The following is a 14,367-nucleotide window of genomic DNA, read 5'->3' as shown; positions in this document are numbered from 1 at the left end:
ACAGTGTACTTTATGTGCGAAAATAAGTTTATCAAATAAACTTTTCTCTTTCACTACTCAAAATATCCGTTATGCCAAATGACCCACACGTTTGTTGCGGTTAAAAATCATGCCAAATATCTGTTTTGCCAAATGACCTCCATTCCAATTTGACTGAACTTAAAATGACCTTATGTCAAAAAACTTTATGCCATTACCCAGATTCGTTCCCCTGCGTGTTTAGTAAAATCGGTATAATTAATCTCTTTCTTGAACCGTATTTGAACGACCATGCGCCTCCACATCAATGAAAATACATGCAGGGGATAAGACAACAACATGTTTTTGTCGTTATGAAAGAGATTTTCAGCTAGCTCATCTCTTGTATCGAGAAAAATAAAACGTATTTATTTTATGGTTTTGGGTCGGCCCATAGGGGTGCCAATTTGTTATTCTAATTATTGGACGAACCTGAAGGGTACCAGGATTTTGTTATTCTACCGATGGACTACCGATGCTGTTTGTAATTTGAATAAAGTTACTTGTTTGTCTTCAGATTGGTGCCATTTCCAGAGGTGGTCACATTCGTTGCGGGGTCGGGTTATTATTACGGGGCGTGTATTCCACATAGTTGTCAAATTTTGTAGCTTGGTCTTCATTTTTTTTAATTCGGTTGTATAGGTGAATGTCCTTGAGAAAATTTATGGTGTTTCTCTCATTCAGCTCGTTCTTACGTAGTGCGGTGTAGGTGTTGCTGAGGTTGTTGTTTGCCCTTGCCGAATCAAAAACTGAGCAGACATCGAAAATGTGATGTACAGAAAGTCTGCAGTCGCAGATTTCGCAGGATTGATGGAAATTGTCGATGGCCAGGTTGTGGGACACATTGCCCAGTGTGGAGGCGGGAGAGGACAACTTGTTTGCGCTGGCTAGGATGATCTTTGCCGAGCGGCGTGGAGTTTTTAATCATCCGGCAGAAGTTTCTCTGTCGGTGCCATTCGGTGGCCCATGCGGCTGCAGTCTCCTGTTTCACTTATAGTTTTTTCACTTATAGGTTTTTCCGAATACTCCATCAGTCTGCGGTTCACTATTCGCTCCAGGACTTTTGCACCCACGTTCGTGAGTGCAAATGGACGGTATCCACTAACTTCGCTTGGTGATCCATTCACCAATTCTTTGTTCAGGGCTTTCAGGAAGGCGATTTTTCCGTTTGGTAGAAAGTTTTGGAGCATGGGTAAACCAAGATGCTCGGGTCCAGCGGAATGCCGCTTCCCTTTTCTCAGCGCATACTCAAGTTCGGCCAGAGAGAATTGTTGGTTGAGGTTTGATCCGACATCTGGAGGAACTTTGAAGGCGAGGATTTCGCCTGAGGGGTTAAGATGTTTCCTTCGGAATTCCACTGGGTACTCCTGGTACGATGATAGACGACAGAAGTCAGCTAGGGCGTCGCCCACGATTGCTGGGTCCCGCTGCATGCTACCGTCTACGGATAAAGTGATGCCTTTAGCTGTTCATACGCCCCCACAACTCAGTAGTCGTTTACTCGCTTGATATTCCATTAAGAAATTCGATCCAGGATTTTTCCTTTGCCTCATAGATGGTTTGCCGGCACTCGTTCCTGGTCGTTTGGTACTCCGTCCGAATATTGGCTAGGGCGGGGTTTGTCTGTCCTTGGCTTACTGAAGTGCTTTCTTCCTACCTGATCCAGTCTGCTCGTTCGTAAAGCCAGCGTGGTCGTCGGGAAATCTTGATGTGCTCTCAAGCGCCACGAGGATGGGTGCGTGGTTGCTGCCCTTGTCCGTACTCCAGAGGAGCTTTCCGACGACCGAGCTCGAGTCTAACGAAATATCGATGGCAGACTCCACTGACCGTAGGCGGAAGGTAGAAGTGCCGTCATTAAGCACGACTTAGACAGCTTCGGTTGCCGCGTTGAAAACAATGTTACCTCTGATGTTGTTTGAGCGGCTACACCAGGAGTAGTGGTAGTCGTTCACATCACCAAGTAGGACCACCGGGAAGTAGCGTCTTGAAGATACTTACCAGTTTACTTTCGAGGTACTTAATCATTCGGCTGGGTATGTACATGGAGGCGATGGTTACCGGGAGTGGCCACTCCAGTCTTACTGCCACCAAAGGGAATTAGGCGTCAATGGTGATTTCGATTCCTGGGACTTCGCGTAACACGCCGACTGCGGCTGACTGGTAGATGTTTTGTCTCACCTGCGTAAACCACTTGTATCGTCCACCGAGGATTCAGTCCATGGTGGCAGGTGTCGTTCGGTAAATTTCCTGGAGTTATAGCGACTGGTTTCGAATTCGAAAGTTGCAGCTCCAAATCGTACAAGTTATTGAAATATCCGTTGACGTTCCACTGCAATACTTGTGTGGTAGATCGAGGGCTACAGCCTTGTGGCTGCAGCGTGGATAACAGGCTGTTTGGGGTTGAGAGTCTTGGACATCCAATCGGCAGATATGGGGGAGACGACGGGGCAAAAATGGTGATCGCCGCTCACGTTTGCTGGTGCTGAAACCGGTGTGGAGTGTATACAAATGATGGTACAGGTAGGATGGTGGCGTTGGGGCAAAATCTCCTCCTGAAGAGCTTGTCGTAGAGTTCAGATGACAACGTTTCTGGTCTCTGTAATGAGTAGGTATCCTGGGCAGGGATGATGTCCGAGCGTCGGAGGTTGACCGTCAGTCCCGCGAGGGGTGTAACGTCCGCACTGACATGGTCCCGGCTACTCGGGATTCCGTCTGCGGCTTGAAAACCACTTTTTTGAACGTGGTATCAGGAGATGTTGCGAGGGTTGTGGCTTGGAATGCTTAGGGGCAGCCCAAAAAATGTCCAATTAAACAGATGAAATTGTCCTTAAAAAATTGAAAAATGCTCCTTAAAAAAGTGATCATTTTTCCTTAAATTATCAAACAAATTACCTTAAAATATATAAAATGCTCCGTAAACATTCGAAAAGCGTACCGTAAAAAAAATGTACCGAAAAAAATGTACCGTAAACAATTAAAAATGCTCCTTAAAAAGCAAAGATTTGCTATGTAATTAATGATAATTACGCAGTATATTGACAAAAGAATTATTATAAAATAGTTCAAATGTACCTTGAACTTGACTATCATAAATTAGAATCTTATGCACAATTGTATAGCCCCTAGAGTTTATTGCTGATTGTTTTGCTTGGTAACCCTATTCAACCGAAAACTAAGAAAAATGCTCCTTAGGATGAATAAATTGCTCCATAAACAAATAAAAAATGCTCCTTAAACTAAGAAAAATGCTCCCTAAAATAAAGAAATGCTCCTTAAACCAACGAAAAATGTATTGCTCCATAAACTTATAAAATGTAATCTTAGCCAACATGCTATTCAAAGCATTGTTTACGAAATTGTGAACCTGGCTCACAGACAAACAGACGTCCCAGACAATTGCACATCGAATAAAAAATGTTCGGCGATACGAATTTCATTAAAATTACATTGCATTTAATATGCTAATCGGTTTCTTAATTGACTTCCCCGCATAACCACACACGGCTTGAATAACTCGGAATTGTCTTCTTCTTTTTTAATGACTCTACTGGATCTGAGCCTGTTTTTCAGCTTAGTATTCTATGATTAGCATCTCCTCAGTTATTAATTGAAGCATTTCTATGCCCGTCATTGCATGAGTATGTATTTCGTGTGGCAAATACAATGGATACACTATGCACAGGGAGTGGAGAATCGAGCTCGCCATTTCCGGATTGGCAATCCTACGCCTCTACTCTCAAGGCTACTGGAGACCGAACTCGAAATTGTAAAGCACACAAAAAACTGCTAGTGAGACTACTTTTAAAAATAAGAGCTAAATAGTCGCCTTACAAAAATAAATCTGAAGGAACGTGGCGGTGGATGCTTTGACAGCACGTGCAGTTTGTATTGTGAATCAATTTTACTCATTTACATTTTATAAATTTTTTGGAGCATTTCATTTTTTTTACGGAGCCAGCATTTCTTTATTTTAGGGAGCATTCTTCTTAGTTTAAGGAGCATTTTTTATTTGTTTATGGGGCATTTTATTCATCCTAAGGAGCATTTTTCTTAGTTTTCGGTTGAATAGGGTTACCAAGCAAAACAATCAGCAATAAACTCTAGGGGCTATACAATTGTGCAAAAGATTCTAATTTATGATAGCCAATTTTAAGAACTATTTTATATTAATTCTTTTGTCAATATACTGCGCAATTATCATTAATTACGTAGCAAATCTTTGCTTTTTTAAGGAGCATTTTTAATTGTTTACGGTACATTTTTTTCGTTTTTACGGTACGCTTTTCGAATGTTTACGGAGCATTTTATATATTTCAAGGTAATTTGTTAGATAATTTAAGGAAAAATGATCACTTTTTTAAGGAGCATTTTTCAATTTTTCAAGGGTAATCATGAATCTTTCATGATGCATTTACCATTTTGCCGTGCTTAGGTTCATGATCTGAGCAGCTTGTACTTGTATTCTCATGTGAGGCTCAGTTTGCAAATTTCTATTGTTGGGTTCGTTGGTAGGGAGGGAATCGAAGAGGATAGCGGGGGGTCTTGTTTTTGGCAGTAGAAATCAGACGGCGACTTACTTTACCCGCCTTGCTTATTTCCGTGTACTTGTGTGCCTTACTCTTACTAGATCCTTCCTTCTCGAGGTTTGTAGCTTCCTTATGAGTTCATCCTTTACCGCTAGGGACTCCTGGAGTTTCGCCACTGTTTCGATAAGTTTACTGGATGGTCTCGACTGTTTGGATTTATTACCGGGTATTTTTCAGCTTTGCACTCACTTCAGCAATTAAAACGTATGTTTTTTTTCTTTGCCCGACGTTTCAATGTGCTATGCGAAATGTTCCTTTCTAACCCTTGAAAAAGATTGCATAGCCCATTGGAACGTCGGGCAAATAAAAAACATTCGTTTTAATTGCTGATGTGACTGCAAATCCGGAAAATTCCGGGTGTTAAATCCAAACAGTCGAGACCGTCCAGTAAGCTTACCGAAACAGTTCACTAGGTCCTCGATGGTACCGATTTTTTTTGGGTTGTCTCGAAACGATTTCCGACTCCAGTTTGCTTTGCCGTTTGAAGTTGACCCCTGGGTCCCCTAGGCGATTAGAGTGGCCCGAGGCCATCTCTATGCTCCCGCACTCGTGCCGTCAATCGGGACGGGTGGGAATTGACGTTCGCTTTGCAAACGATGCTTCCGGGATTGGTCCCGAAACTATGAACAAAATAGCAGTCGAAATTCGGCCTCAAAAAATCTAACTGACGACCTACTGCGTATCCTCCGCACTGACGAAAACGTTCGTTACAGTCCTACCACGCAAGTCACTATACTACCGATGAAAAAAAGTCCGCACACTTCCACCGCGCAAGTAACTGTTTGGGTCACAATGACGACCGTGAGGCTTTACCACCACTACGAAATGGCTCGTCTACTCCCTCCACGCAAGTCACTGATATGTCGCACTGGCGACCATGCGGGTCCACCAAGCCAATGGGTTGGTTTTCACTCTTCGTCCTCAATCATGAAACAGCCACTATGCGTCTCCACCACCAAGCGCCTCCACCAGACCGAACGAGAAAAAACTACTATGCGTCTCCATCACTTTTTCCAAAAATAACGTCTTCAATGGCAAAAACATACCGTGGTGCATCGAAATCCGTACACGTAAGCACTTAGTTTTAGTAAAAAGGCTCTAAAAAATACGAATCGAATTCAAATAGAACATTCGTTATTGATACAGAAAGCAACGAAAAATATGATAAAATGATGAGTAAAATTAATAACATTCTTATTCGAATTCCGTCCAACGTGGACGAATTTCGAATCACAGTATCATAATCCGTACAGCTATTTTCTAGCTAAATATTTAGTTTAAAGCAGACCGATTGACCAGACTACCACTGTAAATAGTTCAATACGCATCTTGAGAAGCGATCCCTTTGATTTTTATTCTGCTGATCTTACTCTATTAATTGCAATTTGCAATTTAAACACAGTCACTTTCGGTACAATTAAGGTTCCCCCAAACACACGCGACGCGGCAGTCGCGACGCGATTCTATCGCTTGGCGACAGCGATTCTGTCGCCGTTGATATGGAAGCGTAAATAGAACATTGCCTGCAGCGACCCAACGACTGAATCGCGGCGACTAGTTGTCGCCGTCGCGGCGATCAAATCGTTTAGGTCTGGGGGAGCCTTTATATTCGGCTCGCGACAAAATGGCGCCTGAAACGTTGCGTTTTCTGGGTGGCAATTTGTTTTTCAACTGTGATTGTGATTACAGAGCATACTTATTTTCCATTTAAATGGCCAGAAAGCTTACTGTCAAGTATCAGATCAGGATAAAATAAATAATTTAAGGTTCCCCCAAACACACGCGACACGACAGTCGTGATTTCTGACGATTCTGGCGATTCTGCCTCCGTAGGTATGGAACCGCAAATAGTATATTGCCTGCAGCGACCCAACGATAGAATCGCGGCGACTAGTTGTCGCCGTCGCGGCGATGAAATCGCTTAGGTCTGGGAGAGCCTTTATAAATGTATTTCATTAAACCTACTTTAATTTAGTGATATCTCACTAAGTGTACGGAATTTGGTGCTGTACGGGTTTCGGTCCCCCACGGTAGGTTCACCGATGGTCAGGAGTGTGCCTTTCTACAGAGAATGCACTTTACAAGCAGACTTAATTTGGCAAAATCAAAACTGTCCATTGCGATTCCACTGGAGAGTGGAAAAAGTCCAAACACCCGGTTTTTGCACCGCTTTTTTTCGCCACGGAAAGTACTATCAGGACGAGACGCATTGTCTAGATTATCTGGAGTGTCCTGGAACCTCTCCACCGCACGGAGAGCGTCTGACCACGATTTAATTCCACGTCTCTGCGAGGGGCAGAATCGACCTAAATGGTTGAAATGGAAAATGCCGTATCTCTGGATCACGTGATCAGATCGACTCCCGATTCGTAACAGGTCCTACCGCCCCGGCAGAATTTTAGCTGCCAAAGCTAAAATAATAGCACGCCTCTTTTCACCGAAAATTGCCAAATGTCTCGATTGACTCAACTAGTAGTGGAAAAAAAGTCCGCTCACAAAGCTAACTCGATCTACTAACAAAAACTTTGGGATAGGCACAATTTTGACGATATATTAGCATAACATTGGTTGGCACACACAAATTCCTAGTTATTTTTATACTGGTGAATGGACATTCGAAATGGTACAGGTTTTTGACTTTTTTTCCTGCTTGTCATAATTAGTTTACGGCACTAATTATGACAAGACAGGATGATAGTTGCTTCCTTCGAAAACTGGAACTAATTAGGCGATCAATGCTGGCTGCAGATCAAAATCCATCAGGAATAGGTCAAATATAATCGAATAAAGCCATTTCCATGAAAACGATTCCAGTAATTTGGCCATACACCCTAAACTGCTTTTAAAATTGTCTTCATAATCATCGTCTTGCAGAAAATTTGTTGAAGATATTTGGATGGGTACGGTCGATTCCAAAACTGACCTCCTGGAGCCTGCCATAAAACGGCATTGATCCCAAAACATTTCCGTGATCTTCTACACACTTTCTTCATCAGCAACTGCACTCGATGAAGCAGGGTTGTGTGAAGTTGTGCCAGTTGGTCATCAGATCCCAACCCGACCTTTGAATGCACTGAACTCGAGGGCGATCTCTTTTCGCTTATGTGGTCGGGTTGGGATCAAACAAACGATCTCCACTCCGGACGCCAGAACGCCTGGACCAGTAAGACGGACATCAAATTTAATCTTTATTCACCTGGTATACAACGGACTTGTGTTTTAAATACCTAATTATTAAGTTGACAAAGGGACATTTAAAAAACATTATTCTTCCTTAAGACTAAAAAATTTTGTTGGTCCGAATTTTATTTTATTTTATTTTATTTGCCGTCAATCGAATGTAGTCCACAATTTTACTTAGTACAATAAATACTAATTATCTAGCCTTTATGTAATTCAGTCATTACCTAACTTGTCTAGAGAAGAATACTTTTTAGAGCAATTTTACTTATCGTAACATCAATTGTTTCGCAATGCGCAATTCTAACATGACTTCATACAATTTATTGGGCCATTTCTGCCATATTTTGTTCTTTTATTTATTGTTGTAATTGATATTGTTCACCAAGCTTTCGCACTATTAGTAGGGAAGTTTGTCAGAGTCCATCATAAGTCCACCGGTTGGTATTTGCGTTCTTCAATCCGTTGAAAGCTATCAAAACCTGTCGAGTTCATATAAATATACGTCAAGCTTGCTCAGGGATTCTGGTGTTCGATATCTGGATAGTCTATTAGTCCATCCAGTGCATCTGAGTATCCGTCGAGTTGAATGTTTGTAATATTGATTACGACCATCGTGCTGAGAGCGTATCAGAAAGTCATTGAACCGTGTTATAGTGGGCAGCGATTATTATACATGTTATGTCAGTCTTAGCCTATAAAAAGATTTCACTTTGTGAAATTGGCTTTGACTAGTTCAAATGTAAACAGGCCTGATTATTTCGTAATAGAATACCAAACATTTGAAAACTATAAAAAAGCAGATATCTTTGCAAAAGGGATTGTTGACTACGCAAAGCTGTAGTTTAAGCTAAATTCATGTTTATTTTCAAGTTTTTTTTTCAGTGAGTACATACAAAACGGGGTAGATTTCATAAACTCTTTGCGGCTGCATCGAACGTACGGATATCATTAAAGTTTTCTGTGCAATTCCTTTTCAGAAACACACACAAAGTAAAGCAGACGTAATAACTTGTGCGTAGCAGATTGGACGTTCCAAAGTCTCCTGTTTGTGATTTTCATTGTCTTTAGCTAGCAAGTGAAAATGTATATTTGAAAGCAGGGCGAAATTGTAGAGAATGTAGGAATAAACAAACAAATCAACGAAGATATTTTTTTTTACTTTTATGGTACTAAATTGCTGGTTCAAGGCTAGGCTCAAATGGATGAATAGCCTATATATTTTTTATAAAGTGGAATACTACATTGATTCAAATACGTAATATTTACTGTAACCCATAAATGCCTTGGATTAAAGGTTCTTGAATTGAGGTCAAACCTAGCGTGTCCATATAAGTTCCTGGGGCTCTTCGAATACTTCAGCATTCAAATTAAGTTCAACGCAGATGTTCTAGGTTAACCCAATTGTCCAGGAGTTAAGTTCAATTGGTCTACCAGGTTAACTACACCTGGTATCAAACCGACAGCAACACAACGTGTCCATATTAGTCCCAGAGTTGAACGCAGATGTTCTAGATTCTCCAAATTGTTCGGGAGTCCAGAGGACTTGATCTACAAGGTCAACTACGACTGGAACCAAAATAATAACAATCATACGTATCCATTTAAGTTCCTAGAGCCATTGTGAATGCTTCGCTATTTAAATAAGTCTATGGCAGATTCTAGGGTCTCAAAACTATGCTGGAATTCAGACCAATTGGTTTACCTGAGCAATCAGGACCAAGACCTACTAAGTTACTTTCGGTTGCTCCCGACAAAATGTGGTGTATCCTGAACATCTGTGTTGAACTTATTTGAATATTCAAGCATTCTCGTGGGTTCTAGGGATTTTTATCGACACGCTGCTGGGTTGCTATCGGCTTGATTCCAGGCGTAGTTGATAAGTGCTGATAAACGGACAATTAAATCGTCAAATATGACCAAGCCAAAAAAATTGGGCCACCTAGTGTTCTCAACCATAAAAAAGGGGAGGATGCAAAGAAGAGGGTTTGCATGTACAATGTACATTGTACATAAAAGTATATCTATTTCCCTTGTTTGTAGTAAAAAAAAACAAAAAAAAATACCCAAATTGGAGATATTTAATCATATAAGCATTAGCGTAGCATCACTTCCATCCGTTACCACAGATATTTATTTGGGACTAATCAGTTGGAAGAAATGCACTATCCAAAAGCCGAGATCTGTTCTGGTCTGGTCATGTTCTTGTGAATGCTGAGAAAGGGGAAGGATGATTAATTGGACACCTATTTAAGAAAGATGCAGACAAATCTACGACCTCTCATAGGTTCAACGGGAGGTTTTTCAATTGTAAGTTTGGAAGGTTATAACAGTAAGAATCGAATTGGTATAAGTTGAAACATTGAACGAATTAAGATGGAAATCCAAAGTAGAAAAGGGACGAGTCTAGAATTGAACCCACGATCTCTTGCTTATAAGACTGAAGCGTTACACGCAACCAGCGACTGTTGCATTATCTAGCAATTCTGTATAAGAACCTACCAAAACCTGTATGAGAAGTGGACATAAGCGAAAGTGTTAGATTCTTATGCAAAAAAAAATGTATTATGAAGAATGCTACTTTCTGAAAAGCTGTTTTCTGGAAAATACGAAACGTAAATGGTTTTTACTGAGAGATTACAACAGAATGAGATGATTTTATGAAACCTCTGGTTGATATGTAATACGCCTTTTCACCACCACCGGCTTATGGATAGACAATGAATTATTATCTGAACTTCAACACATGTTTTAATATTGGCATCATAAGACCAAAACACAAATAGAATTAATTATAATCCATCAATTCGGCTGAGGTTATTTCAACTAAACGGATCACTATTTAGTGTTGTTGCTTTCATAATTATACCCTAGATCAAGAAAGTAACATTATTGAACATTCAATAAGCAGATCAATCTACTACTAAAATTTTCTCTTCGTTACCATTGTCCTTGCAGGCCTCCGGAAACCGAACCGAGTCCTTACGCGGGTTATCAGCTAGCATACGAAGTGAAAAAGCTCATGTAGGAAAAGAAAATAATATTCAATTTTTTCCTCTTCTAAGTTCGTTTGCTCCCTAAGTTTGACTCGTAGATACACATTTGAAGCGCTTAATTTTTGAACTGTTTAATTGCTACGTTACTATCCTAGAATCCTTCAAATCATTCGGTTCTTCCACAAAGAAATTCGCCCTACCTTGTCTCCCGATCAGTAGTAGGACATTGGTTTTAGAAACACATTTCAGATAGTCCCGTATTTTTTTGCGAAACCGTTTAATCTTTTTTTGGTTCAAAATCACCTTTTGAACAGCTGCTCGTAGAATTGAATTTGATTGTTTATACCTTTGAGTTGAGCATGTCTTCCAACCTATGCATGTGCGACTGTTAAGTAGAAGAAATTGAAATATTTTTGAACGTTTCCCGCCCCTTTAGGCCCACGAGTCGAGGAAGCGGGTCGGGTGCACAAAATCAGAACGGCGTGACGCTGCAGGCGGGAATAGCAGACGACCAGTCCAAGGACTTCGACTTCGAGAAAACCGAAATGAAGTACGACTCGACCGGTATGTTCCACTGGAGTCCCGCCAAGAGCTTAGAGGAGTGCATACTGGTGAGTTTCTCGCGATTATGATGTGGTTTGATGTGATCGTAACGCAAATCGTAAATTTTAGGATCGGAATCAAGCGGCCATGACGGTACTGAACGGACACGTCGTTGTGTGTCTGTTCGCCGATCCGGATTCGCCGCTGATAGGATTAAGAAATCTCGTGATGCCACTACGTGCTTCAAACTTCCACTATCATGAGCTGAAACACGTCGTGATCGTGGGTTCCGTTGAATACATTCGACGCGAATGGAAGATGCTGCAGAACCTGCCCAAAATATCCGTACTGAATGTAAGCTGCTGGCTCAATATCAGAATCAATAAAAATATAAATAAATTATGATTTTCTCTTTCGCAGGGATCCCCTCTGAGCAGAGCAGACCTCCGGGCGGTCAACGTAAACCTTTGTGATATGTGTTGTATTCTATCGGCGAAAGTTCCTAGCAACGACGATCCGACGTTAGCCGATAAGGAAGCCATCCTTGCCTCACTCAACATTAAAGCAATGACCTTCGACGACACAATAGGAGTGCTGAGTCAGCGTGGCTCCGAGCAGGATAATCTCACCCCGGTGGGGAGTCCGATCGTGCTGCAACGGCGCGGTTCGGTCTACGGTGCCAATGTGCCAATGATTACGGGTAAGAACGGGGAAAAGTTTCATAGGATTCCAAAACATTTGAATACTCACGCGATTGGTTTGGGGTTTTGCAGAATTAGTCAACGATAGCAACGTGCAGTTTCTGGATCAGGACGACGATGACGATCCGGACACTGAGCTATATCTCACGCAACCGTTCGCATGCGGTACAGCGTTCGCCGTGAGTGTGCTCGATTCCCTCATGTCAACGGTGAGTAATGGTCGCTGAGGTGGGATTTGAAGTCAGGGCTAACAAATGGCAATAATTGATCATTACAGACATACTTCAATCAAAACGCCTTAACACTGATACGATCGCTCATTACGGGAGGTGCGACACCGGAGCTGGAACTGATTTTGGCAGAAGGTGCTGGCCTGAGAGGTGGCTACAGCACGCCCGAAAGTCTCAGCAATCGAGACAGGTGAGTGAGCAATATTTACGAAAAAATTGTGGGATTTGTGGGACATTGGAATGCCTCAAGTAAATGTTTCAATTATCCATAAAAAAAATTATCATTGCAGGTGTCGCGTCGGTCAAATCTCCCTGTATGATGGCCCGCTGGCTCAGTTCGGAGAAGCCGGCAAGTACGGTGACCTGTTCGTGGCAGCGCTCAAGTCCTACGGAATGCTATGTATAGGGCTGTATCGATTTAGAGACACCAGTTCGAGTTGCGATGCCAGCAGTAAACGATACGTAATCACCAATCCACCGGATGACTTTTCGCTGCTGCCAACCGATCAGGTACATTGGGAAACAGAGTTCGGAAAGCTGTAGCAAGATTTTTAATTTAACGATTCTCGTAGGTCTTCGTACTGATGCAATTCGATCCGGGCCTGGAGTACAAACCGGCCACAGTCCGTGGCCCGGCTGGAGGGCGCAACCAGAACAGCCAGCAGACCGGTGTCGGTGGTGGAGGTTCCAACAAAGACGACAACTCCTGACTATTGCTGTGTAGCGCCTTGACCGATGGTCCCTATTCCTACATATGAACAAAAGAAACCGATTTTATGTACCAGATCGCGCAATATATCAAGCATATGTTCCGTAAATTTGTCAAATTGTTTTCCAAGAACCGTTAGGGCAAACCAACGACGTAGTTGGTTACGCTCAATTTTGTTATGATTTGCAAGTTATGTTTAAATGTTTTAATCGGTTCACTATCTTATCGGAAGGGTATGTATTGAAACAAATCTAAATCTGAACGTTGCTAGCTTCTATCTATCGATTTAAATCTGGTATATGTTGCGCAATCTAGTATATAAAAGGGAGAAAGGCACGAAGGGCAATATAATGTGATTCAAGACAACATTCATGATACAAATTGCGCCCTGAGGGCCTCACCGTAATTCCATCACCCCCAATAATTAAGATCCACCGAAGGGGTGAGATACATGTTCATATGTGAGAAAAGAATAACTTTGCTTCCCACACCATTCCGCGTTTGGAGATGAAAGAGTGAGAAAACCAATCAATAGCGTTGAAGTGAATAGAACCGATACCCAGCTACTGTGGCATGTTTCGATCCCGATTTAGTTGTGATTCAACAGTGATTAGTTCCTAAAACAAATGCGTATATGTAAGTCACTAGGGGGAAAGTAGTACAGGAACACACCTATACAGACACGCACACACGGACAGACAGACACACTACCAATAATAGCATTACCGCAAGCTGGAGTACAATAGGTAGGCGAGATTTAACACAATTCTTTTCCAAGAGTAGGCCATCCAAATAGAGTGTGAATAGTTTTAAAATTTTCGAAGTCATTCGAAGCAACTAATGAAAGTTTTCTTCTGACTAGTTATGGAAACATAGAATATGTAAATTATCAACTTTTTCGAAGGAGTTCTTATTTTAATAGTCCACTTTACTAACACCTTGAACCCTTTGAAAGAAAGTGATATCCCTTATGCGGGCATAAATTGTGCTCCGTGATGCTTGTGCTTTTTCGATGTTTTCACCAATATAAACAAGAATACCGAACCATTTCAACGTGAAGATGCAAAATTAACAAAACCAGCTACATTTCACAATGATCTCCTGTTCAACACAATAAGGTTTTCATGACTTTTTAACGCATTCAAATAATGTTTGAAAAATTGGCCTGGAGGAAAACACCCGAATGATTGGTGAACGCATGGTTGTTTGTTTTTGATGGCGAAAGGCGTTGCGTCTGTTTAGGGCTAGGTATCTTAAAAGATCATTCAGATCTTGACGTGTGATGTTATAATCGTGGAAATTGATTTCATCTCCAGGAGCCAGCCATATTTTGCAGATGTTTTTGGAAACATCGGTTTAGTTAGTGACGAGAAAGTCTGCAATAAGAATCCAAAGGATCAGTTA

General features: G+C 41.6%; 1 protein-coding gene across 28 annotated transcripts in view; it reads left to right on the top strand.

Moving 5' to 3' along the window:
* LOC134224057 (calcium-activated potassium channel slowpoke) overlaps window positions 1–13,860 on the top strand; it is a 289,103-nt gene extending 275,243 nt beyond the window's left edge. For 19 of the 28 annotated variants that reach the window (XM_062703499.1, XM_062703432.1, XM_062703423.1 and 16 more), the window contains 8 exons: window positions 10,743–10,808; window positions 11,217–11,391; window positions 11,453–11,677; window positions 11,744–12,023; window positions 12,097–12,233; window positions 12,302–12,444; window positions 12,545–12,764; window positions 12,827–13,860. In XM_062703499.1, coding sequence (XP_062559483.1) covers window positions 10,743–10,808; window positions 11,217–11,391; window positions 11,453–11,677; window positions 11,744–12,023; window positions 12,097–12,233; window positions 12,302–12,444; window positions 12,545–12,764; window positions 12,827–12,964 — 1,384 coding nt within the window. In that variant the 3' untranslated portion in view covers window positions 12,965–13,860. The remainder of the gene's footprint in view (window positions 1–10,742; window positions 10,809–11,216; window positions 11,392–11,452; window positions 11,678–11,743; window positions 12,024–12,096; window positions 12,234–12,301; window positions 12,445–12,544; window positions 12,765–12,826) is intronic. The other 9 variants (XM_062703481.1, XM_062703474.1, XM_062703461.1 and 6 more) reach the window with 1 other exon arrangement.
* The last annotated feature ends 507 nt before the right edge of the window (window positions 13,861–14,367 follow it).

This window comes from Armigeres subalbatus, chromosome 1, assembly GCF_024139115.2.
Source record: "Armigeres subalbatus isolate Guangzhou_Male chromosome 1, GZ_Asu_2, whole genome shotgun sequence".
NCBI classification, from domain to species: Eukaryota; Metazoa; Arthropoda; class Insecta; order Diptera; family Culicidae; genus Armigeres; species Armigeres subalbatus.
Note: the sequence above shows the minus strand (reverse complement) of the source record. Positions and strands in the feature narration are given on the sequence as shown.